The sequence below is a fragment of the Hemitrygon akajei genome, chromosome 6, assembly GCF_048418815.1.
Source record: "Hemitrygon akajei chromosome 6, sHemAka1.3, whole genome shotgun sequence".
Lineage (NCBI taxonomy): Eukaryota > Metazoa > Chordata > Chondrichthyes > Myliobatiformes > Dasyatidae > Hemitrygon > Hemitrygon akajei.
Window position 1 is genome coordinate 186834057 of NC_133129.1, and position 25543 is coordinate 186859599.

General features: G+C 50.2%; 1 protein-coding gene across 1 annotated transcript in view; it reads left to right on the forward strand.

Annotated features, from left to right (window-relative positions):
* Nucleotides 1-25543, forward strand: part of irf7 (interferon regulatory factor 7) — a 79741-nt gene that overhangs the window by 22481 nt on the left and 31717 nt on the right. The window contains exons 3-6 of the mRNA XM_073049979.1: nt 9592-9778; nt 9862-9977; nt 16204-16264; nt 22367-22504. Coding sequence (XP_072906080.1) covers nt 9592-9778; nt 9862-9977; nt 16204-16264; nt 22367-22504 — 502 coding nt within the window. The remainder of the gene's footprint in view (nt 1-9591; nt 9779-9861; nt 9978-16203; nt 16265-22366; nt 22505-25543) is intronic.

Below are 25543 nucleotides of genomic sequence, written 5' to 3' on the forward strand. Positions count from 1 at the left end.
GTTAACTGAAATGGTGTTGAAATTTGACCATTTGTCACTACTTTAGCTTTGGGATTAGTATTTAAGGTTTTAATCCATTTTATAAAAGATACTCCTAATCCGTATTTTTCCAATACTTTAAATAAAAAATCCCACTCCAATCTATCAAATGCTTTTTCTGCATCTAAAGCAACTGCCACGCTCATTTCCTCCCTCTTCTGTGCTAAATGAATTATACTAAATAAGCGAGTTACATTATCTGCTGATTGTCTATTTTTAATAAATCCTGTTTGATCCATATGTACTAATTTTGGTAAGCATTTAGATAATCTATTAGATAAGATTTTTGCTATTATTTTATAATCAGTATTTAATAAAGAAATCGGTCTATATGATGATGGCTTTAAAGGATCTCTATCTTTTTTTGGCAATACTATTAAAATAGCTGTCGAAAAGGATTCTGGAAGTTTATGCGTTCTTTCCGCTTGGCGTATTAACTCCATAAGAGGAGGAATTAATAAATCTTTAAACTTTTTATAGAATTCAGGCGGAAAACCATCTTCTCCTGGAGATTTATTACTTTGAAGTGATCCTAGGGCTTCTTCGACCTCTTTCAATGTAAAAGGCATATCTAATCCCTTCTGTTCTTCCGTATTTAATTTTGGAAGAGTTATTTGTGATAGAAACCTTTCTATCTTGACATTGTCATTTTGTGATTCTGATTTGTACAACTCAGAGTAAAAATTCTTAAAAGCTTCATTAATTTCTAAAGGTTTATAAGTAATTTTATTTACTCTTGTTCGAATTGCATTTATTGTTTTAGAAGTCTGGTCTGTTTTTAGCTGCCATGCAAGAACTTTATGTGATCTTTCACCTAGTTCATAATATCTTTGTTTAGTTCTCATAATTGCTTTTTCCGTTTGATATGTTTGGAGCGTATTATATTGTAACTTCTTGTTAATAAGTTGTCTTCGTTTTTCTTCTGTCATATTTCTTTGGGATTCTTTTTCTAATTTTGTAATCTCTTTTTCCAATTGATCTATTTCTATCATATATTCCTTCTTAATTTTAGAAGTATAACTTATTATCTGACCTCTCAAGTATGCCTTCATTGCTTCCCACACTATAAATTTATCATCAACTGAATGTGAATTTATATCTAAAAAGAACTGAATCTGATTTTTCATAAAATCACAAAAGTCTTGACGTTTTAATAATATTGAATTAAATCTCCACCTATAAACTGATTCCTCTTTATCTATCATTATCATTGTCATTATTAAAGGAGAATGATCTGACAATATTCTTGCTTTATATTCCACATTTTTCACTCTATCTTGAATATTTGTTGATAATAGGAAAAAGTCTATCCTTGAATATGTTTTATGTCTATTTGAATAAAATGAATAATCTCTTTCTTTTGGATTAATTCTTCTCCATATATCAATCAGATTTAAGTCTTTCATCAATGATAGAGTTAATTTTACTGCTTTTGATTTTGTAACAACCTTTGTTGATCTATCTAAAGCTGGATCTAGACAAAAATTAAAATCTCCACCTATTAATATTTTATCATGTGCATTGGCCAAATTCAAAAAGACCTCCTGTATGAATTTTACATCATTTTCATTTGGTGCATAAATGTTCATAAGGGTCCATAGTTCTGAAAAAATTTGACAGTGTATAATTAGATATCTCCCCACCGAATCAATTAATACGTTTTGTATTTTAATTGGTAGATTTTTGTTAACCAAAATTGCAACTCCTCTCGCCTTTGAATTAAATGAAGCTGCAATAACATTTCCAACCCAGTCTCTTTTTAATTTCTGATGTTCTATGTCTGTTAAATGAGTTTCTTGTAAAAAAGCTATATCTGTTTTCATTTTTTTAATATATGTTAAAATTCTTTTTCTTTTTACTGGCCCATTAAACCCATTAACATTAAAACTTAAAAAGTTTAGTAGATTAGTCATTATTTTTTTTATTACATTATTCCAATCTGTAATAATACCTAATCTTTCCACTTTCGTGGTATCTTGGGAAATCTTTATAAAAATCGTGTTGCTATGTGTGTCCCCACCAATCATCCAGGCTAAAAGATAGAAGAAAATTAAAATATAAAGAAAAAAACAAAATACCCCCCTACTAATGTTGTGGAAAAAAAACACAACATTACCCCCCTCTGCTGTACGGGTCATGGCAACCGCCATGATTACACACGTGAATCCCGCAGTAACCGATCCAAAGCTCCCCAGCCCCCCCGCAACACAAAAACGTATATGTATAAGAAGAGAAAAAAAAAGAAATACCATTCTCATTTAGTATTTCTAAAATTTTGCTTTTCTCTTCTATAATATCCATAAATGTCCATCACTTCTGTTCGTTGGGTCTATCTTCATCTTTAATCCATTACGTTTGGAAGTCTCTATGCGTAATTAGTGAATAGATGGAAGTTCTTGTACAAACTCCTCCGCTTTTCGATAATCGGGAAAAAAATTTTTTCCTTCCTCCAAAAAAATTATCAGTGTTGCTGGATGACGCATTGTAAATTTATAACCCTTTACCCATAAGGCTTTTTTCGCTGGGTTAAATTCCTTCTTTCTCTTCAACAGGTTGTAACTTATATCCGGATAAAAAAGAACTGGTTTTCCTGCTATCATCAATGGCCCGTTTCTATTTTTGGCACTTTGGGCAGCGGCCTTCAGGATCTTTTCTTTGTCTTGGTATCGTAAGCATTTTATCAAAATTGATCGTGGGTTTTGATCAGCTCGAGGTCTTGGCCTTAAGGATCTATGAGCCCTTTCGATCTCAATTGGAATTTCTCCTTCCATTTCCAACTTTTCAGGGATCCATTTTTGAAAAAAATTTATTGGATCTTCTCCTTCTATATCTTCTTTAAGTCCAACAATTTTAATATTATTTCGTCTACTGAAATTTTCAAGCTTATCAATTTGTTCCATAAATTGTTTTCTTTCTGATGCCCAAGCAGCATTTTCATTTTCTATTTTGTCCATTCTTTCAACCATGTCCTCCGTTGTAGTTTCCAAGTCCGTAATTCTTTTTTCCATTTTTTCCTGTCTCTTTGTCATTTTATCAAGCATAATCTCCATTTTGGTCATTTTTTTTCGAGTATTTTTTGATTATTTTTAATGTGTCTAATTTACGCATTATCTGCCTCAAAGTCTTTTCTATATTTCTAGAAGGACTTTTAACTTCTTCTTCATCTGATCTTTCCGAGACGCTTGACTCTCCCTCCGATTCACTATCACTTTCAGTTGCAGTGGTAGCTGGGCTTTGTAGTTCTTGTTGCTCCCGTTTGCGCATGCTCCGTCCTTCGCGTTTGCGCAATTCACGATGACCCTTCCCTTTAGGAATGGCCATTGTTGCCACGGTCTCTTGTTCCGCCTCGCCGGTGGCACAACGTACCTGAGACCGCGGTTCCTTGGCAGACGTGGGCCCCGCTCTTGTTCCAACTTGCGTAATCTTCCCGGTATTAGTTTTCTTCATCTTCCTTCTTTGAGGCAGAGCTTGACACAATCCGGAGTAGTTTATAAGTAACTTTTAGAAGGTACTGACTAACTTTTCTTCATTTAGACATTAATTTATTAACTTTTTACGGGAGAGCTGGGTTCCAGCATCTCGATCCTACGTCATCACGTGACGTCCCCTCCAGCCCAAGATCTTAAGGCACAAACTAACGGAGATGGGAGTAGACTCTCACATGGTGGATTGGATAGTGGACTACTTGGCAGATAGACCTCAGTATGTGCGGTTGGGAGACTGTAGGTCTGACACGGTGGTCAGCAGCACAGGAGCGCCGCAGGGGACCGTGCTCTCTCCAGTCCTGTTCACCCTGTACACATCAGACTTCTAATATAACTCGGAGTCCTGCCATGTGCAGAAGTTCGTTGATGACACGGCCATAGTGGGGTGTGTCAGGAATGGACAGGAGGAGGAGTATAGGAAACTGATACAATACTTTGTGATATGGTGCAACTCAAACTACCTGCGTCTCAATATCACCAAGACCAAGGAGATGGTGGTGGACTTTAGGAGATCTCGGCCTCATATGGAGCCAGTGATCATTAATGGAGAATGTGTGGAGCAGGTTAAGACCTACAAGTATCTGGGAGTACAGTTAGATGAGAAGCTAGACTGGACTGCCAACACAGATGCCTTGTGCAGGAAGGCACAGAGTCGACTGTACTTCCTTAGAAGGTTGGCGTCATTCAATGTTTGTAGTGAGATGCTGAAGATGTTCTATAGGTCAGTTGTGGAGAGCGCCCTCTTCTTTGTGGTGGCGTGTTGGGGAAACCACAACCAAAGGAGTTGAATGACTTCAGACCTGTTGCCTTGACGTCGCATGTGATGAAGACCATGGAGCGGCTGATAATACAGAATCTGAGGCCACAAACCAGGCACGCCTGGGACAATACAGGGGGTGGGGTTTGGGACGGTGTGGTCTGGAGAGGGTTTCGGTACAGTACATTCAGTGTTTGTGGGGGTGGGGTTTGGGACGGTGTGGTCTGGAGAGGGTTTCGGTACAGTACATTCAGTGTGTGTGTGGGTGGGGTTTGGGACGGTGTGGTCTGGAGAGGGTTTCGGTACAGTACATTCAGTGTGTGTGGGTGGGGTTTGGGACGGTGTGGTCTGGAGAGGGTTTCAGTACAGTACATTCAGTGTGTGTGGGTGGGGTTTGGGACGGTGTGGTCTGGAGAGGGTTTCAGTACAGTACATTCAGTGTGTGTGGGGTTGGGGTTTGGGACGGTGTGGTCTGGAGAGGGTTTCGGTACAGTACATTCAGTGTGTGTGGGGTTGGGGTTTGGGACGGTGTGGTCTGGAGAGGGTTTCGGTACAGTACATTCAGTGTGTGTGGGTGGGGTTTGGGACGGTGTGGTCTGGAGAGGGTTTCGGTACAGTACATTTGTTGTGTTTTTTGTGGTGTGTTCGGTGGGGGGTGTGGGTGGGTTTCGGGCTGCATGATTGATCAGTCAGTTATGTTATCCGAGTGCTGCAAGAACTGCAGGATTGGTCATTGAGGATGAGGGGGTGACATTAACCTCTGCATCGTCCAGCAGGTTTACAGTTCTGGCTGTGGGAAATGCTGACTGCAGGGAAGATGAGCAAACTGACCTCAGCACTGTAGGAGCAGGGGAGTCCATTTGGCCCATCTTACGCTGCCCTGTTGTTCTTCTACTTGGCACCAACCCCACAATATCCAGCGTGCATGTGTCTGTATATACAATATAGCGTATATATGCATACATATGCTTATTGTTGTAATTAGTACTGTATATTTTACGTTTTGCTCTGTACTGTTGCTGCAAAAGAGGAGCTGAGGAGCAGTGTTTTCACACAGATGATAGAGACATCGAGCAATCCAGCAATGATATCGGCCCTTGGCCCAACTGACCTTGCTACCACAGTGTTCACCCATATAATGCCTCTAGATCCCATTTCCTGTGTTCAGCCCATATCCCTCTTGGGCTCATCTTAAATTAGACTATTGTATCTGCCTCAACCACTTCCTTTGGCAACTCGTCAGGGTGCGGCATGCAACAAACAACGACATTCAACAATGATAAAAAATTATGTAAAAATAAAGTTAGAGGTTAAAGTACAGACATGGTTGCCGTTTCTATAGCTTTGGGTTTTTATAGTATGGCCGTACTGGCTCCATGCCCAAGCCTCCTCCTCTTACAGCCGGGCTTGGGATTATCCATCCATGACAGAGTTAACGCCCAACCCCTCGTTTGCAGCCGCACTTGGGACTGTACATGGCGGAGTTATAAATACCAGCAATTGTTTACAATGTAAACAGTGTTATAAGAAGTAGTTTAAAGTAACAGAGGTAACCAACAGAGGCCACCCCCCCCCCCCCCCCCGCCCTGTGATAGTGTCACCCTCTGGGACCACCACCTGGACCTGGTTACGTCTGTACTGGAGCTGTTGTCAGTTGAACGTGCAGGTACAGGTTGCCATTAAGAAGTTGGGTAGCTGAGTGGAAGGGTTATAAGACCATAAGATATAGGAGCAGAAGTAGGCCATTCAGCCCATCGAGTCTGCTCTGCTAGTCAATCATGGGTTGATCCAATTTTTCCAGTCATCTCCACTCCCCTGCTTTCTCTCCATACCCTTTGATGCCCTGGCAAATCAAGAACCTATCAATCTCTGTCTTAAATGCACTCAGTGACTTGGCCTCCACAGCTGCATGTGGCAACAACTTCCACAGATTTACCACCCTCTGACTAAAGTAATTTCTCCTCATATCAGTTCTAAATGGACGCCCTTCAATCCTGAAGTCTTGTCCTAGACTCCCCTACCATGAGAAATAACTGCCATATCTAATCTTTTCAGGCCTTTTAACATACGGAATGTTTCTATGAGATCCCCCCTCATTCTCCTGAACTCCAGGGAATACAGCCCAAGAGCTGCCAGACATTCCTCATATGGTAACCCTTTCATTCCTGGAATCATTCTTGTGAATCTTCTCTGAACCCTCTTCAAAGTCAGTGTATCCTCACCCAACAGGACCAACAACCAATGTGCAGAAAACAATGAAATGCACAAATACAGCAATAAATAACTAAGCAATAAATGTGGAGAACATGAGATGAAAAGTCCTTGAAGATGTTGGTGAGGCCTAATTTGGAGCATTGTGTGCAGTTCTAGTCACCTCCCTACAGGAAAGATGACAAGATTGAAAGAGTATAAAGACAATTTACAAGGACTTTGCTGGAATTTGAGTGATAGGGAAAGATTGAATCCATTGTGCTCCTGGAGCAAAGGAGAGTGAGAGGAAACTTGATAGAAGTATACAAAATTATCAAGGGTGTAGATAGGGTAAATGCAAGCAGACTTTGCACTGAGGTTGGGTGGGATGCAACTAGAGGTCATGGGTTGGGTGTGAAAAGTGAAATATTTAAGGGGAACCTGAGGGGAAACTTCTTCTCTTAGAGGGTGGTGAGAGTGTAGAATGAGCTGCCAGTGTAAGTGGTGCATGCGGGTACAACAGCAGTATTTAAGAAAAATTGGGATAAGTATATGAAATCTGAATTAGGTTTATTATCATTGTCGTACGGTATGTTAAATTCTCTTGCAACAGAACTGTAGTACAAACATAAACATTGTTATAAGTTACAAAAATACATAGTGTCGAACAGCGGTGCCGAGGGAGGGTCACACCGCGGGAGGGGTGGTACCGAGGGAGGGTCACACTGTGGGAGGGGCGGTACTGAGGGAGGGTCACTGTGGGAGGGGCGGGTACCGAAGGAAGGTCACACTGTGGGATGGGCGGGTACCGAGGGAGGGTCACACTGTGGGATGGGCGGGTACTGAGGGAGGGTCACACTGTGGGATGGGCGGTACTGAGGGAGGGTCACTGTGGGGGGGGCGGGTACCGAGGGAGGGTCACACTGTGGGATGGGCGGTACTGAGGGAGGGTCACTGTGGGATGGGCGGTACCGAGGGAGAGTCACTGTGGGAGGGGCGGGTACCGAAGGAAGGTCACACTGTGGGATGGGCGGGTACCGAGGGAGGGTCACACTGTGGGATGGGCGGGTACCGAGGGAGAGTCACTGTGGGAGGGGCGGTACCGAGGGAGGGTCACACTGTGGGAGGGGCGGGTACTGAGGGAGGGTCGCACTGTGAGGGTGGTACCGAGGGAGGGTCACACTGTGGGAGGGGCGGTACCGAAGGAAGGTCACACTGTGGGATGGGCGGGTACCGAGGGAGGGTCACACTGTGGGATGGGCGGGTACCGAGGGAGGGTCACACTGTGGGATGGGCGGTACCGAGGGAGAGTCACTGTGGGAGGGGCGGTACCGAGGGAGGGTCACACTGTGGGAGGGGCGGTACTGAGGGAGGGTCACACTGTGAGGGTGGTACCGAGGGAGGGTCACACTGTGGGAGGGGCGGGTACCGAGGGAGGGTCACACTGTGGGAGGGGCGGTACTGAGGGAGGGTCACACTGTGGGAGGGGCGGTACTGAGGGAGGGTCACACTGTGAGGGTGGTACCGAGGGAGGGTCACACTGTGGGAGGGGCGGTACCGAGGGAGGGTCACACTGTGGGAGGGGTGGTACTGAGGGAGGGTCACTCTGCGGGATGGGCGGTACCGAGGGAGGGTCACACTGTGGGAGGGGCGGTACCGATGGAGAGTCACACTGTGGGAGGAGCGGTACTGAGGGAGGGTCACACTGTGGGAGGGGCGGTACTGAGGGAGGGTCACACTGTGAGGGTGGTACCGAGGGAGGGTCACACCGCGGGAGGGGCGGGTACCGAGGGAGGGTCACACTGTGGGAGGGGCGGGTACCGAGGGAGGGTCATACCGTGGGAGGGGCGGCACCGAGGGAGGGTCACACTGTGAGGGTGGTACCGAGGGAGGGTCACTCTGTGGGAGGGGCGGTGCCGAGGGAGGGTCACACTGCGGGAGGGGCGGGTACCGAGGGAGGGTCACTCTGTTGGAGCTCTCTCTCTCCTAAAATTGAAAATTTGCTGTAAAATTGCCCAAGAATGGTTTTGGAGACTACCAGAGGACTTTGAGAGTGTGGCATATCACCTTGGCAGTGGACTGAAACTTTTTTTGGGAGAATTTGTTTTGGCGAAGTCTCTCGGTCCGTGTGTCTTGGTGTTGAATGGTGGGTGCAGCTGGCAGCTCACGCCTGACTTTGCTGGGGGCAGAGACAGATTTATTCCATTTGTTATCCTTCCGGTTCACAGGGTGAAAAGGGCTTTGGAGTAGCAGACCAGCTGGGAAAAAGCTTTCATCTGTTTGCAACTTCTGCACAGATAGTGCTGAGGTTTCTTCTAACACTGCACGGATTTCTCTGCCTAGCCACTCCTCCTCCCCTCTCATCCTGTCCAGTTTCATCTCTGAACTGTTTCTCTTTGAGTGTTTGCTGGTGTTCCACTGGGTGTAGACTGTTTGACTGTTTCCCCGCTCCCCCCCCCCCCCCCCCCCCAGCGGTACTGTTTGAACTGCGCCATGGCTGGGTGCAGTTCCAAGATGGCGCGGCCCAAGTCCTATGCACTAACTGCTGACTCAGGAGCGGCAGCTCTCGAAGTGAACCACCTGTTCAAGCTACTGACTCTAAAGAATGCTGTACAGTGCCTACTTCAGTCGGTAGGGATGCCACCGGAAAGGCCATGGCAGAGACTGTTGGAGGCTGTGAGGGAGATTGTTGCAGTAGCGGATTTGAATGGGAAAACTTTCATTTGAAGTCACTTTATGCAGGGGTGCTTCCCCTGTACATTGGGGACCTGGTGTGGAAGGTGTTGCATTGGGCTGTACTGTACAGCAGGTTCACTGTCCATCCTGTGACTGGGAGGAGTCAGTGTACCACATTTAAATGAATACGTTGGTGCCCAGCTGTCCTCGGAGAGGGAGTATGTGGTTGCAATGGGATCTCCAGGAGCAGTGGGTTCCCCAGGGAATTGACCGTTTTATAGACAGTAGTAATCATATTTTAATTTGAATTATTCTTGTTCTTGTCGATACTGCATGTTTGTACTTTGTGTATTTGTTTTGTAAATAAACTTTTATAGTTTTATGGGAAAAAAACGGGGTGGCATGAGGAGGTCTAGATGTAGAGAATTTCCCTGATCTTTGCAGGACTGGGCTATTGCTAGCGGGAAGTTCACCGGACAGGATGCCAGTGACCCTCCCAAGTGGAAAACCAATTTCCGATGTGCCCTCAACAGCAACGATTCATTCAAGAGGGTGGCTGACAACTCAAAGGACTCTTCTGATCCACACAAAATCTACTGTATCGTGAACCACAACCCGGTTATTGCCTCAGGTATGTCTCCACGCCTTGCTCCCCTCTACCACTTTGATAAGAGTTTACTGGGATGAATGGTGAGGGGTGTCTTCTCGTTATAGGGGTGCGCGTTGGAGCCGCAGAGACAGATGATGAACTGGACTCGATCTTGTACTTCAGCCCGGAGACTGAGCCTGGACGGCCGGACTTTAACCTGCTGCCTGACCCCTACGCACAGGTAGGTGCTCGTCACATACTGTCCCGGCCTGTCCACTGCCGCTCCTGTATCATCACCCCCTCCCACCCTCCCACAACCTGCCCCTGCTGCATCCTCTGCCCGTGCCCTCAGCACGGCACTTTCCTCAGTGCCATCCTCCCACCCGGCAACCCCTCCTCAGAACTATTCCTTTTTTTTTTACAAATGTACAAAATGATACTCAAATATAAAAGACATACAAAGGTTAGGGTAACCATACTGTTACCAAATTGAAATTAAAATACAGCTATAATGACGGAATACCCTGCTTGGCCACAGTTCTCAGAAATACCCCATTGAACCTATGCTCCCTCTCCAAGGACGCCTTGGCACAGATGTAGACCCGGAAGTGGGGCAGAGCATTCGACTGCCCACTGCCTGGACCCACGAATGGCCATCTTGGCCAGGTCTAAGAGCAAGCCTACCAGGACATCCTCCGAGTGACCCTCCCGACTGGGTAACCATACCAGGAACGTGGGCTGAAGTGCAGCCAGAACTTGAGTAGCAGCCCCTCCAGATATTCAAACGGGCTGCAACCTCTCGCATCCACGTAGGCATGGTACACTGACTCCTCCCGGCCACAGACAAGACAGGTGGACAGAGTAACAGCGAAGATGCTCAGGAATCTATTCCATGGTACTGCCTTGTACAACCCCCCTCCACCCCAGGTTCCTAATGTACAGAGGAGGGACCCCTGCATAGAGAGACTTCTACTGGTGGCCTCCCTCACTGCCTGACAGTGAGCCAGACCACCACAGTGTGCCCGGATGGCAGGCAAGGGCACTGAAGTGAAAAGTGTGCAAGGGGAGCCCGTACGGGAACTGTCTCGACATATCGTGGAACGGCATGGCGGGCATCTGCGAGACAGCTCATGCTATGTGGGACCAGCTCCCAAAGGAAATCTCAAGGTTTGGGTCCGGTGTGGATGGAGTCACTCCACATCCACTGTGGCAGGATGGGAAATGACCTTCCCTGTGGAATGAGCTCTGCTCCCTGTGGGTGCAGGAGTACTCTGACCAGAAGAGGCCTCGCAGGAGCTCCCAGTAAAAACACTCGCCTGGTGGCGCGGTCACTGCTCGTCACCTGACCTTTCTGTGGACCAGAGAAGCCAGTGTGCTGAGAGACCACCCCCACAGGCTACACTCCTGCCATTCGCCAGCACTCAAATGCACTCTGAGCAGTCAGCTCCCCCCTTAGACCAGGGGTCACCAAGCTTCTTTGCACCGCGGACCGGTTTAATATTAACAATATTCTTGTGGACTGGCTGATAGTGAGGAAGGGTGGTGTTAGTCACGACCAGAATACTGCGATACTCGAAGGAGGTTCCTTACATCCAGTCTATTCCGCAATTTAGTTTACGTGGCTATCAGCACTTGCTTCTGTCCTGCTTGCTCACGTTTTTTCCGCTCTAAAAACTCAATGGGTTTGTCTTTAAGTGCAGGGTGCTTGGACTCAAGGTATCGAAGCAGTTTTGAGGGCTTCATTGCCTCATTAGACAGCTTCCCGAACTCCAGCCTCCCGCCCGCCACCAGACGCCTTGGCCAGGTGCGGCTGGTCATGCGTGGGGTGAGAGGACGAGGTCAGGGCCGGAGATCCCCGTGCTGGGGCCACGGCGGTCACAGTCCGGAGAGAGTGACTGACCGAGTGAGGAGTGCGACAGGATGCCTCCCCGCCCTCCTTGTAGGTAGGTAGCATCTATCGGCCAACAAAAGTTTGGCTCGAGGGATGACTTTCAGTAGATCGCAGTGAGGTAGCTGCTCTGCTACTTACGAAACCCTGAGCCCAAATTAGGTCGTCTGCGAATAGTTTAACACCGGATTCCCCATGAACATTCGGTGTGGTAAACAGGCTTAGAGGCGGCGCCCATCTGTCCGCGCTCCAGGCCAGTAGCATCGGCACTTCTCACCGGTTACCCGAGGCCAACCAGTGATGCCTAGCACAAGGGTATCACTGCGTTCAGGCAACTGATGACCTCAAGTGCGTTCAAGTTCAATGGTGGGCGTGACAGGGAATAAGGAAAGGTGCAGCTGACTCATATCGCCAAATCATATCGTTTCCTCGTGGCCCGGTAGCACATGCTTTGCGGCCCAGTGGTTGGGGACCACTGCCTTAGATAGCCTGTTTGGTAGGTGCACCCATCAAACCAGAGGCTGCAAGCTCAGGGGATGCAGCCCTGGCTGAGAGGGAGTCTCTTTCTCTGAGGCCATCCTCCAGCCCTGGGGTCGCAGCCCTGGCTGAGAGGGAGTCTCTTTCTCTGAGGCCATCCTCCAGCCCTGGGGTCGCAGCCCTGGCTGAGAGGGAGTCTCTTTCTCTGAGGCCATCCTCCAGCCCTGGGGTCGCAGCCCTGGCTGAGAGGGAGTCTCTTTCTCTGAGGCCATCCTCCAGCCCTGGGGTCGCAGCCCTGGCTGAGAGGGAGTCTCTTTCTATGAGGCCATCCTCCAGCCCTGGGGTCGCAGCCTTTTGCCGAGGTAAGTCTTCCCCCTATCTTCGGAATCAGAAGATGCATGCCTCTTCCTTTTCGTAGCTCCAATGTGGGGAGCTCGGCTGACCTCCATTTCGGCGGAACTCTTGGTCCTCAACACCACATCCTCCCTCACAGCTTCTCCAGGCCCTTGCTGGGTTACCCTCCAGGCTGGGGCTACAGGAAGGCCCTGGCTTCTCGTGTGGTGGAGAGGCCTAGAGAGCCTTCCTGCCCTTTACCTCAAACCACCCTTCCTTGCCAACTGTGCCACACTTGTGCTCACCCACAGTGAGGGATAATGCAGAGTGCACACCAGCACGAAGCATGCAGGATATTGAACTGAACTTTATTAATAACCCCGCTTGAACAGTGTGTGAACTCCTCCCATGTAGGAGTGGCTAACTCAATGGCACAGGAATAACAATGTTAACTACCACTACATCTCCCCTTCTTGGAAAACAAGAAAAGCCAGGTATGTACTCCTTGTCCATACAACTGCATTGAAATTCTAGTCACTGAAAGTCAGCGACTCAGCTCACTTCACCCATAGTATGTAACTTGTGCTCCTTACTTAAAAACCATTATAACTCTCTTTTTCTTTGATTTTTAATACTCTCTCTTCATTTTCATTCCTTTTCACCAATTCCTTTTTTAAGAACAGTCTCATTTTGTGAAATGTTTTCAAAGTTAAAACTCTTTTTAAAAAAGCACAGAATCTAATGGAGGTCAGGGTAGACTACCTGAACACTCGGCAAAGTGAGAGGATTATTCTGCCTCTTTTGTCACTTGCCCTGAGCCATCAGGCTATGGAGTATATCTCTGTGGCGGAACAGATAAACAACCCGATCCGGTGTAGGTTCCTGGAAGTGTTGGAGCGAATGGAGATTTGTGATCAAGCGTGTCCACCTCAGGTAAGTGGTCCTCGTCATAAGAATCAGGCCACTGTATTTCTTCCTCTACCTTTCGTGGACTTTGAAGACACATGAACACGTCTGTTCCACCTGATTTCACCTCGAGATGTTCTGTGACAAATGATCGTGGTGCATGCTGCCCGACTATTTTTCGTTTGGTGAACTGGTCTGAAACTCAAACAGCTTCACCGCTCCTGAGCGGTGATAAAGATTTTGCTCTGTGTCTGAGTGTGCATTCTCTTCATTTTTTATGTGTGTTTAAAAATTTCTCACTTTGTCTAAGTCTCGTCAGTGAGGTTGGAGAAGGGAAGGAAGAACGGCCAGGTTTGTTCCCAGTCTCCAGCCCATTGACAGCTCTGATGGACTGTAGCCATTCACAAGAGATGTGGAGCGATAAGCATGCAGTGCTTTGTAGGGGTCTGTAGCCGTCAGTAGGAGACTCTGAACAGTTTGCACTGCTTTCTGCTTCTCCATTTGCCTGTGGAGATGTGGACATCTTGTCTGGCAAGTCCCTAGTAAAGGCTTTGAGTTCTGAGCAGCTGAATTGTGAACGTTTGACTGACACAAGTGTCTCTGGTATTTCAGAGCGAGGGAATCCAGCTTTCAGATGCTGTATATCCACGCAGAGTCCTCAACGTTCTGTTACTGGTGTGCAGTGAGAAGCTATTTCTCTCTCTTCAGCTGCCGAATAACCATGCCTGCAACTTGCCATGGAAAGCCTAGGAATTCTGTGGGATGCAGAAGTTCAGTAAGATTGTTGTGCAGTTTCCTGCATGCTTCACGTTGCTTCACATAATCTCCCAGCTGAGTGCTCAGACCAGGCCACCACATGGATTATCTTACTCTTAGGTGACATTTTTTGATGCCTTGATGAAGCTGGTGGATTTGACTGATAATTTTGGTGTGCACAGAAGCAGGAATGATGAGTCCGGAGCCCTTTATCAGCAAACCATCAGGAATGGTGACTGTCTTTCAAGCCAGTAAGGACTGAGTCTGTGAGCTCCTTTTGGAACAGCTGGGCCACCCATGCACAGAGTACTGCAAGACCTTGCTGCAAATCTGGTGCTTTTTCAACTCAATGCAAATTTCACTCAGCTTACTTTGTGATGCATGTGATACATATCTGAGCTAAGTAAACGCTGGTATCTTCCATAAGATCAGAGACAGCCTCGTCTTGCAGTGGTTAGGAAGTAGGGCACCACTCCTGGCCTCAGTTTGATAAGGTACTCTTCTTTCAGTACTCTAGGCCTGTGAACAACTCTGGGTACTTCTCCTGCCACTGAACATTGTGTAGCAAATCTATCCTTGGACAGGGCTCTTTGATGTGAAATGGAGAGTTGCTGCATCTCCTGCAGTTGGGCATTTTACCTGTTCTTTGGTTCACTTGTCTGTTTTATTTGAGTTGAGCTCTCTACTGTCACTTCTTTCTGACTGCACCCTTTTTTTTGTACAGCTTCTAGCTTTACCTCGGCATCGTTTTCGTGCCTGAGTTCTTCCTGTGGCTGACGAGCATTCTCACTCTGTTTGAATTATAGTAATAGCTCTCTCTAGTCTGAGATTTACCTGCAACTGGAGTCTCTGACAATTTGGTGTCTAGTAGCCCAACAACAATCTTGTCTCTAATGAGCTCATCTCTCAGAATTCCACATGCACAGTTGTCTGACAGGAATACAAAGCTGTGATGAATTCATCTGATTCCTGTCTTCTGGAGTTGAACTTTGCCCTCTCATCTTCACATTTTGTTTTTCTGTGAAATATCACCTCACCCCGAGAATGTAGGTGAGGAAGGAGGTCTACTTTGTGGAGGTGAGGGTGCAATTATGGAAGGTCACTTTCTGTACAGGGCCTGTCGCCGGCTCTACTGCCATGAAGACCCTTCCATAGTTATCCCCCTACTCAGGGCCAGGGACACCTCTCTAGCAGACAAGTGACTCTTGGTGCATCTTAACCGATCCCAAGAATGCTCTCATCCTCACTCACAGACGCAGCCAGGTGAGCTAACATTTACTCAGCACTCGAGGATGCAGCAATATCACATTGCACCACCCTTTTTGGAGTTACCAGTGAAAGGTGGTGGCTCTTCAGGAGTTCTTTCACCAGAAGCTACGACTCCTGCTACGGAACTTGGTTGGGAGCTGCAGCCAGCCATGTTAAAGGCCCAGACAGTCAGAAATTATGCTGACGCATTGTGCAGCAGGGCTAGTCCAATGTTTCTCTGTCCAAGGATTCAGCAGAAAGCTATTCCCCTGGTCATCCTGGGGGGAGTACTCCAGGTGGGAGGGGTTTATCGATTGGAGCTGGAGAAGTCCAGCTCAGCTCCCAGTAAAAGTTGCAGACGCAAACTTTGGAAGCCACCAGCCACTGTTGCTTTTGTGACCTGAACACAGACTCAATAAAACTCAGCAAAGCAGCTTCCTCTGAGAAGAAACTGCTATAGTCCTCTGCCGAAGATTAGACACCTCCTTCTGTCCTCATCACCGTTCTTCAGGGTTTATTCTGGAAATAAATCAAATTGTTTTCCTGAGAGCTCACGTACCACAGTCTGTCTCACAGTGAGGCCCTCCCTCAGTCCCCTCCACCCTCCCTCAGTCCCCTCCACCCCCCACTCCCCCCGGCACCGTGAGCGTCATCCCAGGTCTCTGCTTTAATTGGATGTTGACCCCAGGTTTACAGTGTGAGTGGAGGTGACTGAGTGAATGACACATCACGCTCTGTCCCTGCTCGTGTCTGGGGAACAGTGGTACCTTGGGGGTGGGGAGCAGTATGTTGCCCTGCGTTGCAGTGTGGGGGTTGTTGGGCACAGACAGCATGGTGAGTGCTCTGTTCTGTTGAACAGGAACCTGTGGAAGATGTGATGCCGCACTTTGGGTTGATGAGTTTGTCCGACAGTCCTCAAGGTGAGTGTTGCTTCACTTTTTTTGCAGGTACAGAAAACGTGCTGAAAGCACCAGCGGTTAATGTGGGGGAGGGGAGATTGAGGCAGAGGATTTGAATATTTTATGTAGTTGGATGCTGTTCAGAATAGGCCCTTCTGGCCCCAGGAGTCTCACCGTCCAGCACCCCATCAATGTAACCCCAACCTAATCACAGAACCATTACCATGACCAATTAAACTTCAAAGTGGACTGTGGGGAGACAACGGAATACCCGGAGGAACCCACGTGCACACGGGATGCACACAGGAATACCCGGAGGAACCCACGTGCACACGGGATACACACCGGATTACCCGGAGGAACCCACGTGCACATGGGATACCTGGAGCCTTTTCGTATTAACTCTTAGCTATTTATCTCATTTGTCCCTTAAAGCAATCCACAATTTAGCTCTCTTCGCTTCTTATTTTTAAGTTCCACTCAAATGGTCTCATTAATGTCCTGTCTTATCAAGAAGGCAACACCAGTCCATGCAGCCCTGTTCCTCCATCACGTCTGAAGCATCAGTATCCAGGAATGTTGAGCTGGCGGTCGCGCACTTCTCAGCCACGTTTTGGTAACGGCTTATGTCTCAGAAATTTCTGGTATCTCATGCTCCTCCTCCCTCTCGCCCCCAGGCCTTCCTCTCCTTGTTTGTTTCGTCTCCCCCAGCCCAGTTGTAGGCCCCTTGGTTCCCCATAGTTTGGTTTTTAGTTGTCGATTACATCCTGTCCGCTTATCTGGTTCTTGCGAACCCTGGCCAGGTTTGGTGTGGAAACCAGCCAAGCATAGGCAGTGTTCTGAGAGAGCTGAGCTGACGGTGACAAATGGTGGGTCACCAACCCTTGTTCTGAAGCAGCAGGGTATGCAGGTTCTTCGATTGAGCATGTTTTGGGATTGTGGTTCACGGAACTCCCTCCCTCCCTCCTCCAGCTCATGGAAATGTTGTCAGCAAGGGCTGTAACTCTGGCCACTGACCGCCTGCTTGTTCCCCTCACCCTCAGGAATAACGCTGAGCCTTGGTCCACAACTCAAGCTGTTATTGGGGCTGTTCACCACTCTACTTTTCTCTTTTGTCTGTGCATATCCATGCGTGTGTGCCTGCACATTTAAGAAGCTTGGAGGAGTGTGGAGGTCTGTGGGTCAATGGGACCGGGCAGTTTGCTGATTTGAGGAGTGTGGAGGTCTGTGGGTCAATGGGACTGGGCAGTTTGCTGATTTGAGGAGTGTGGAGGTCTGTGGGTCAATGAGACCGGGCAGTTTGCTGATTTGAGGAGGGTGGAGGTCTGTGGGTCAATGGGACCGGGCAGTTTGCTGATTTGAGGAGTGTGGAGGTATGTGGGTGAATGGGACCGGGCAGTTTGCTGATTTGAGGAGTGTGGAGGGCTGTGGGTGAATGGGACCGGGCAGTTTGCTGATTTGAGGAGGGTGGAGGTCTGTGGGTCAATGGGACCGGGCAGTTTGCTGATTTGAGGAGTGTGGAGGGCAGTGGGTGAATGGGACCGGGCAGTTTGCTGATTTGAGGAGTGTGGAGGTCTGTGGGTGAATGGGATTGGGCAGTTTGCTGATTTGAGGAGGGTGGAGGTCTGTGGGTGAATGGGACCGGGCAGTTTGCTGATTTGAGGAGGGTGGAGTGCTGTGGGTGAATGGGATTGGGCAGTTTGCTGATTTGAGGAGTGTGGAGGGCTGTGGGTGAATGAGACCGGGCAGTTTGCTGATTTGAGGAGTGTGGAGGGCTGTGGGTGAATGGGACCGGGCAGTTTGCTGATTTGAGGAGTGTGGAGGGCTGTGGGTGAATGGGACCGGGCAGTTTGCTGATTTGAGGAGGGTGGAGTGCTGTGGGTGAATGGGACCGGGCAGTTTGCTGATTTGAGGAGTGTGGAGGGCTGTGGGTGAATGGGACCGGGCAGTTTGCTGATTTGAGGAGGGTGGAGGTCTGTGGGTGAATGGGATCGGGATGTTTGCTGATTTGAGGAGGGTGGAGGTCTGTGGGTGAATGAGACCGGGCAGTTTGCTGATTTGAGGAGGGTGGAGGGCTGTGGGTGAATGAGACCGGGCAGTTTGCTGATTTGAGGAGTGTGGAGGGCTGTGGGTCAATGAGACCGGGCAGTTTGCTGATTTGAGGAGGGTGGAGGGCTGTGGGTGAATGGGACCGGGCAGTTTGCTGATTTGAGGAGTGTGGAGGGCTGTGGGTGAATGGGACCGGGCAGTTTGCTGATTTGAGGAGTGTGGAGGGCTGTGGGTCAATGAGACCGGGCAGTTTGCTGATTTGAGGAGGGTGGAGGGCTGTGGGTGAATGGGACCGGGCAGTTTGCTGATTTGAGGAGTGTGGAGGGCTGTGGGTGAATGGGACCGGGCAGTTTGCTGATTTGAGGAGGGTGGAGGTCTGTGGGTGAATGGGACTGGGCAGTTTGCTGATTTGAGGAGGGTGGAGGTCTGTGGGTGAATGGGACCGGGCAGTTTGCTGATTTGAGGAGGGTGGAGGGCTGTGGGTGAATGGGACCGGGCAGTTTGCTGATTTAAGGAGGGTGGAGGGCTGTGGGTGAATGGGACCGGGCAGTTTGCTGATTTGAGGAGGGTGGAGGTCTGTGGGTCAATGGGACCGGGCAGTTTGCTGATTTGAGGAGTGTGGAGGGCTGTGGGTGAATGGGACCGGGCAGTTTGCTGATTTGAGGAGGGTGGAGGGCTGTGGGTGAATGGGACCGGGCAGTTTGCTGATTTGAGGAGGGTGGAGGTCTGTGGGTCAATGGGACCGGGCAGTTTGCTGATTTGAGGAGGGTGGAGGGCTGTGGGTGAATGGGACCGGGCAGTTTGCTGATTTGAGGAGGGTGGAGGGCTGTGGGTGAATGGGATCGGGCAGTTTGCTGATTTGAGGAGGGTGGAGGTCTGTGGGTCAATGGGACCGGGCAGTTTGCTGATTTGAGGAGGGTGGAGGTCTGTGGGTGAATGAGACCGGGCAGTTTGCTGATTTGAGGAGGGTGGAGGGCTGTGGGTGAATGGGACCGGGCAGTTTGCTGATTTGAGGAGGGTGGAGGGCTGTGGGTGAATGGGACCAGGCAGTTTGCTGATTTGAGGAGTGTGGAGGGCTGTGGGTGAATGGGACCGGGCAGTTTGCTGATTTGAGGAGGGTGGAGGTCTGTGGGTGAATGGGACTGGGCAGTTTGCTGATTTGAGGAGGGTGGAGGGCTGTGGGTGAATGGGACCGGGCAGTTTGCTGATTTGAGGAGGGTGGAGGGCTGTGGGTGAATGGGACCGGGCAGTTTGCTGATTTGAGGAGGGTGGAGGGCTGTGGGTGAATGGGACCGGGCTGTTTGCTGATTTGAGGAGGGTGGAGGTCTGTGGGTCAATGGGACCGGGCAGTTTGCTGATTTGAGGAGTGTGGAGGGCTGTGGGTGAATGGGACCGGGCAGTTTGCTGATTTGAGGAGGGTGGAGGGCTGTGGGTGAATGGGACCGGGCAGTTTGCTGATTTGAGGAGGGTGGAGGTCTGTGGGTGAATGGGACCGGGCAGTTTACTGATTTGAGGAGGGTGGAGGGCTGTGGGTGAATGGGACCGGGCAGTTTGCTGATTTGAGGAGGGTGGAGGGCTGTGGGTGAATGGGATCGGGCAGTTTGCTGATTTGAGGAGGGTGGAGGTCTGTGGGTCAATGGGACCGGGCAGTTTGCTGATTTGAGGAGGGTGGAGGTCTGTGGGTGAATGAGACCGGGCAGTTTGCTGATTTGAGGAGGGTGGAGGGCTGTGGGTGAATGGGACCGGGCAGTTTGCTGATTTGAGGAGGGTGGAGGGCTGTGGGTGAATGGGACCGGGCAGTTTGCTGATTTGAGGAGTGTGGAGGGCTGTGGGTGAATGGGACCGGGCAGTTTGCTGATTTGAGGAGGGTGGAGGTCTGTGGGTGAATGGGACCGGGCAGTTTGCTGATTTGAGGAGGGTGGAGGGCTGTGGGTGAATGGGACCGGGCAGTTTGCTGATTTGAGGAGGGTGGAGGGCTGTGGGTGAATGGGACCGGGCAGTTTGCTGATTTGAGGAGGGTGGAGGTCTGTGGGTGAATGGGACCGGGCAGTTTGCTGATTTGAGGAGGGTGGAGGGCTGTGGGTGAATGGGACCGGGCAGTTTGCTGATTTGAGGAGGGTGGAGGTCTGTGGGTGAATGGGACCGGGCAGTTTGCTGATTTGAGGAGGGTGGAGGGCTGTGGGTGAATGGGATCGGGCAGTTTGCTGATTTGAGGAGGGTGGAGGTCTGTGGGTCAATGGGACCGGGCAGTTTGCTGATTTGAGGAGGGTGGAGGTCTGTGGGTGAATGAGACCGGGCAGTTTGCTGATTTGAGGAGGGTGGAGGGCTGTGGGTGAATGGGACCGGGCAGTTTGCTGATTTGAGGAGGGTGGAGGGCTGTGGGTGAATGGGACCGGGCAGTTTGCTGATTTGAGGAGTGTGGAGGGCTGTGGGTGAATGGGACCGGGCAGTTTGCTGATTTGAGGAGGGTGGAGGTCTGTGGGTGAATGGGACCGGGCAGTTTGCTGATTTGAGGAGGGTGGAGGGCTGTGGGTGAATGGGACCGGGCAGTTTGCTGATTTGAGGAGGGTGGAGGGCTGTGGGTGAATGGGACCGGGCAGTTTGCTGATTTGAGGAGGGTGGAGGTCTGTGGGTGAATGGGACCGGGCAGTTTGCTGATTTGAGGAGTGTGGAGGGCTGTGGGTGAATGGGACCGGGCAGTTTGCTGATTTGAGGAGGGTGGAGGTCTGTGGGTGAATGGGACCGGGCAGTTTGCTGATTTGAGGAGGGTGGAGGGCTGTGGGTGAATGGGACCGGGCAGTTTGCTGATTTGAGGAGGGTGGAAGTCTGTGGGTGAATGAGACCGGGCAGTTTGCTGATTTGAGGAGCGTGGAGGTCTGTGGGTGAATGGGACCGGGCAGTTTGCTGATTTGAGGAGGGTGGAGGTCTGTGGGTGAATGAGACTGGGCAGTTTGCTGATTTGAGGAGGATGGAGGTCTGTGGGTGAATGGGACCGGGCAGTTTGCTGATTTGAGGAGGGTGGAGGTCTGTGGGTGAATGAGACTGGGCAGTTTGCTGATTTGAGGAGGGTGGAGGTCTGTGGGTGAATGAGACCGGGCAGTTTGCTGATTTGAGGAGGGTGGAGGTCTGTGGGTGAATGAGACTGGGCAGTTTGCTGATTTGAGGAGGGTGGAGGTCTGTGGGTGAATGAGACCGGGCAGTTTGCTGATTTGAGGAGGGTGGAGGTCTGTGGGTGAATGAGACCGGGCAGTTTGCTGATTTGAGGAGGGTGGAGGTCTGTGGGTGAATGAGACTGGGCAGTTTGCTGATTTGAGGAGTGTGGAGGGCTGTGGGTGAATGGGACCGGGCAGTTTGCTGATTTGAGGAGGGTGGAGGTCTGTGGGTGAATGAGACCGGGCAGTTTGCTGATTTGAGGAGCGTGGAGGTCTGTGGGTGAATGAGACCGGGCAGTTTGCTGATTTGAGGAGCGTGGAGGTCTGTGGGTGAATGAGACTGGGCAGTTTGCTGATTTGAGGAGGATGGAGGTCTGTGGGTGAATGGGACCGGGCAGTTTGCTGATTTGAGGAGGATGGAGGTCTGTGGGTGAATGGGACCGGGCAGTTTGCTGATTTGAGGAGTGTGGAGGGCTGTGGGTGAATGGGACCGGGCAGTTTGCTGATTTGAGGAGGGTGGAGGTCTGTGGGTGAATGAGACCGGGCAGTTTGCTGATTTGAGGAGGATGGAGGTCTGTGGGTGAATGGGACCGGGCAGTTTGCTGATTTGAGGAGGGTGGAGGGCTGTGGGTGAATGGGACCGGGCAGTTTGCTGATTTGAGGAGGGTGGAGGGCTGTGGGTGAATGGGATCGGGCAGTTTGCTGATTTGAGGAGCGTGGAGGTCTGTGGGTGAATGGGACCGGGCAGTTTGCCGAAGCATCTGTCTTGTTGCTCTAATGCTCTCTGACTGTGAGTTTGAATGTTTGGCTGTGTGCCTCTGTGTGTTTGTCTGATTTCAGAGACTCGTTTTGCTCTCTGTCTGCCTGTACCTTTCCCACCAGGTAGGTGTGACCTTGTATCCGCTTTGTGTTTCCGGTGCAGACCAGCTGGATCCTGGTGCTGGGCACCCACCAAACTTCTACAGCCAGACTGCAGATGTTCCTGGCGTCAGTCACCTGCCCCAAGGTACTGCCCCTCAGGAGGCAGCCAGCCAGATCCCCACTCACGCCTCATCACCAGGTGAGGTCATGGGTGGTGGCAGTGACGGGGCGAAGGTCAGAGATGAAGGGGGTAGCACGATTTGTGGATCCGTCGGTGGAGAATGTCTCACTGTCTGTCGCCTTGCACCTCCTCATCTCTCTGCACCCCACCAAACATCCTTGCCCCACTCTCCCCTCACCCCATCCACATCCCCAGCACGTTGCTTTGTTATTGGAGACGGTCCAGTGGAGGTTCACGAGAATGATTCCTGTAGTGAAAGTGTTAGTGTATGAGGAACATTTGATGGCTCTGGGCCTGCACTTACCGGAATTTAGAAGAATGGGGGTGGGGATCTCACTAAAATTTATCGAATATCGAAAGGTCTAGATAGAGTGGTTGTGGAGAGGATGTTTCCTATATTGGGTCAATCTTGGAAAAGAGGGCACAGCCTCAGAATAGAGGGATATCCATTTAGAACAGATTAGGAATTTCTTTAGTCAGAGGGTAGTGAATTTGTGGAATTCATTGCCATAGACAGCTGTAGAGGCCATGTCATTGGGTATTTTTAAAATGGAGGTTGACAGGTTCTTGATTAGTAAGGGCAAAGGTTAGGGGGGAGAAGGCAGGACAATGGATTTGAAAGGGATAATAAGTCAGCCATGATGGAATGGCAGAGCAGCCTCGATGGGCCAAATGGCCAGTTCTGCTCCTCTGCCTTATGGTGTCATGGACTAACAGAATGTTTGAGGAACTCAGCAGGTCAGGCAGCATCTATGGAGGGGTGTAAAGAGTTAACGTTTTGGGCCGAAAACCTTTGTTAGGACTGAAAACCCACACTGTGTGTCTCAAGTTTAATTGGAAAGATAACCAAAAGGGAAAGCTGATGGGCAAGATCAGCACTAAGTTATGGGCCGAAGGGCCTGGACTGTCTGTCAGTGGGTGGGACTGGAGAGCTGTCATTCAGATCAGAGACCTGTAACCAAGGCGATGTGTCATGGGTCGCTGTTGGGTCTTCTATTGGTCACATAAGAATACTGATGATTTAGATGACAATATTGTTAATCTTGTTATTAAGTTTCTCTGGATTGTCAGAGGCTGAGGGGAGATCTGACAGGAATTTATAAGATTATGAGAGGTACCCAGAGAGTTGACAGACAGTGTCCTTTTCCCAGGGTTGAAATGTCTAAAACCAGAGGACATGCATTTAAGGTGAGGGAGGTAATTTCAAAGGAGATGTGAGTGGTAAGATGTTTACATAGAGAGTGGTGGGTGGCGTGGTGGTAGAAGCAGATACATTAGAGACTTTGAAGAGATGTTTTAGGAGGGTGAGGAAACTGGAGGGATCTGGGCATTATGTAGGCAGGAGACATTAGTTGGCCGTTTGATTACTGATTTAATTGGTTTGACACAACATTGAGGGTTGAAGGGCTGATTCCTCTGCTGTACTGTTCTATAATCTAAGTTTGCATATGACAGAAATGGACAGTGAAGAGGGTTGTCTGAGATTACAACAGGATCTGGCTCAGCTGGGAAAGTGGGCAAGGGGATGGCCGATGGAATTTATCTCCATGTGCTGCATTTCAGTCAGTTAAATGTACACAGGGAACAGCAGGGCCCTGGGGAGTGTTGTAGAACAGGTTATTTTAATTAATATATATTGTGTTTTAATATGTTCAATTATGTTTTACTATCTTTGGTTGTATATATGTACAATCAGATAACTTGAAAGTAGTTCCCTGAATGTAGTGATACAGGTAGACAGGGCAGTGGAGGTGTTATGGCGTGCCGACCTTCAATAGATAAGCAAAGTGACTGGGGTCACCTGCTGGCTGGAGCACCCTCCGTTCCTCCGGCTGGGGTGGGGAGGGGAGGGGAGGGGCGCCTCCTCCTGCTCGCTCAGAGGAAGGGAAGCTCATCTCCTGATAGGATGGTAGGGGAAGGGGTGGTTGTCATCTGCCAGGGTGGGGGGGATTGTCTCCTGGTGAAGTGGTTTTAGTTGGGGGGGGTACATGTGGCTGGAATGGTGGTGGGGGGTGGATTATAGCCAGCCTAAGCAGGGAGGAGCAGGGAAGGTGTGACATTGTCAGTGGCTGCGGCAGGGTTGGATGTGACGGCTGGGGGGTTGTGGGGGGGGTCGTTTGTGGGCAGGGTTGGATGTGACGGGGTCGTGGGGTGAGGGTGGGGTCGTTTGTGGGCAGGGTTGGATGTGGCGGCTGGGGGAGGTCGTTTGTGGGAAGGGTTGGATGTGACGGGGTCGTGGGGTGAGGGTGGGGTTGTTTGTGGGCAGGGTTGGATGTGGCGGCTGGGGGTGGGGTTGTTGGGCAGGGTTGGATGTGGCGGGGTGAGGGTGGGGTTGTTGGTGAGCAGGGTTGGATGTGGAGGCTGGGGGTGGGGTTGGTGGGCAGGGTTGGATGTGGCGGGGTGAGGGTGGGGTTGTTGGTGAGCAGGGTTGGATGTGGAGGCTGGGGGTGGGGTTGGTGGGCAGGGTTGGATGTGGAGGCTGGGGGTGGGGTTGGTGGGCAGGGTTGGATGTGGTGGGGTGAGGGTGGGGTTGTTTGCGGGCAGGGTTGGATGTGGCGGCTGGGGGTGGGGTTTGTGGGCAGGGTTGGATGTGGCGGCTGGGGGTGGGGTTGTTGGCGAGCAGGGTTGGATGTGGCGGCTGGGGGTGGGGTTGTTTGTGGGCAGGGTTGAATGTGGTGGGCTGGGGGTGGGGTTGTTGGTGAGCAGGGTTGGATGTGGCGGCTGGGGGTGGGGTTGTTGGCGAGCAGGGTTGGATGTGGCGGCTGGGGGTGGGGTTGTTTGTGGGCAGGGTTGAATGTGGTGGGCTGGAGGGTGGGGTTGTTGGTGGGCAGGTTTGGATGTGGTGGGCTGGGGGTGGGGTTGTTGGTGGGCAGGGTTGGATGTGGCGGCTGGGGGTGGGGTTGTTGGCGGGCAGGGTTGGATGTGGTGGGCTGGGGGTGGGGTTGTTGGTGAGCAGGGTTGAATGTGGCGGCTGGGGGTGGGGTTTGTGGGCAGGGTTGGATGTGGTGGGGTGAGGGTGGGGTTGTTGGTGGGCAGGGTTGGATGTGGCGGCTGGGG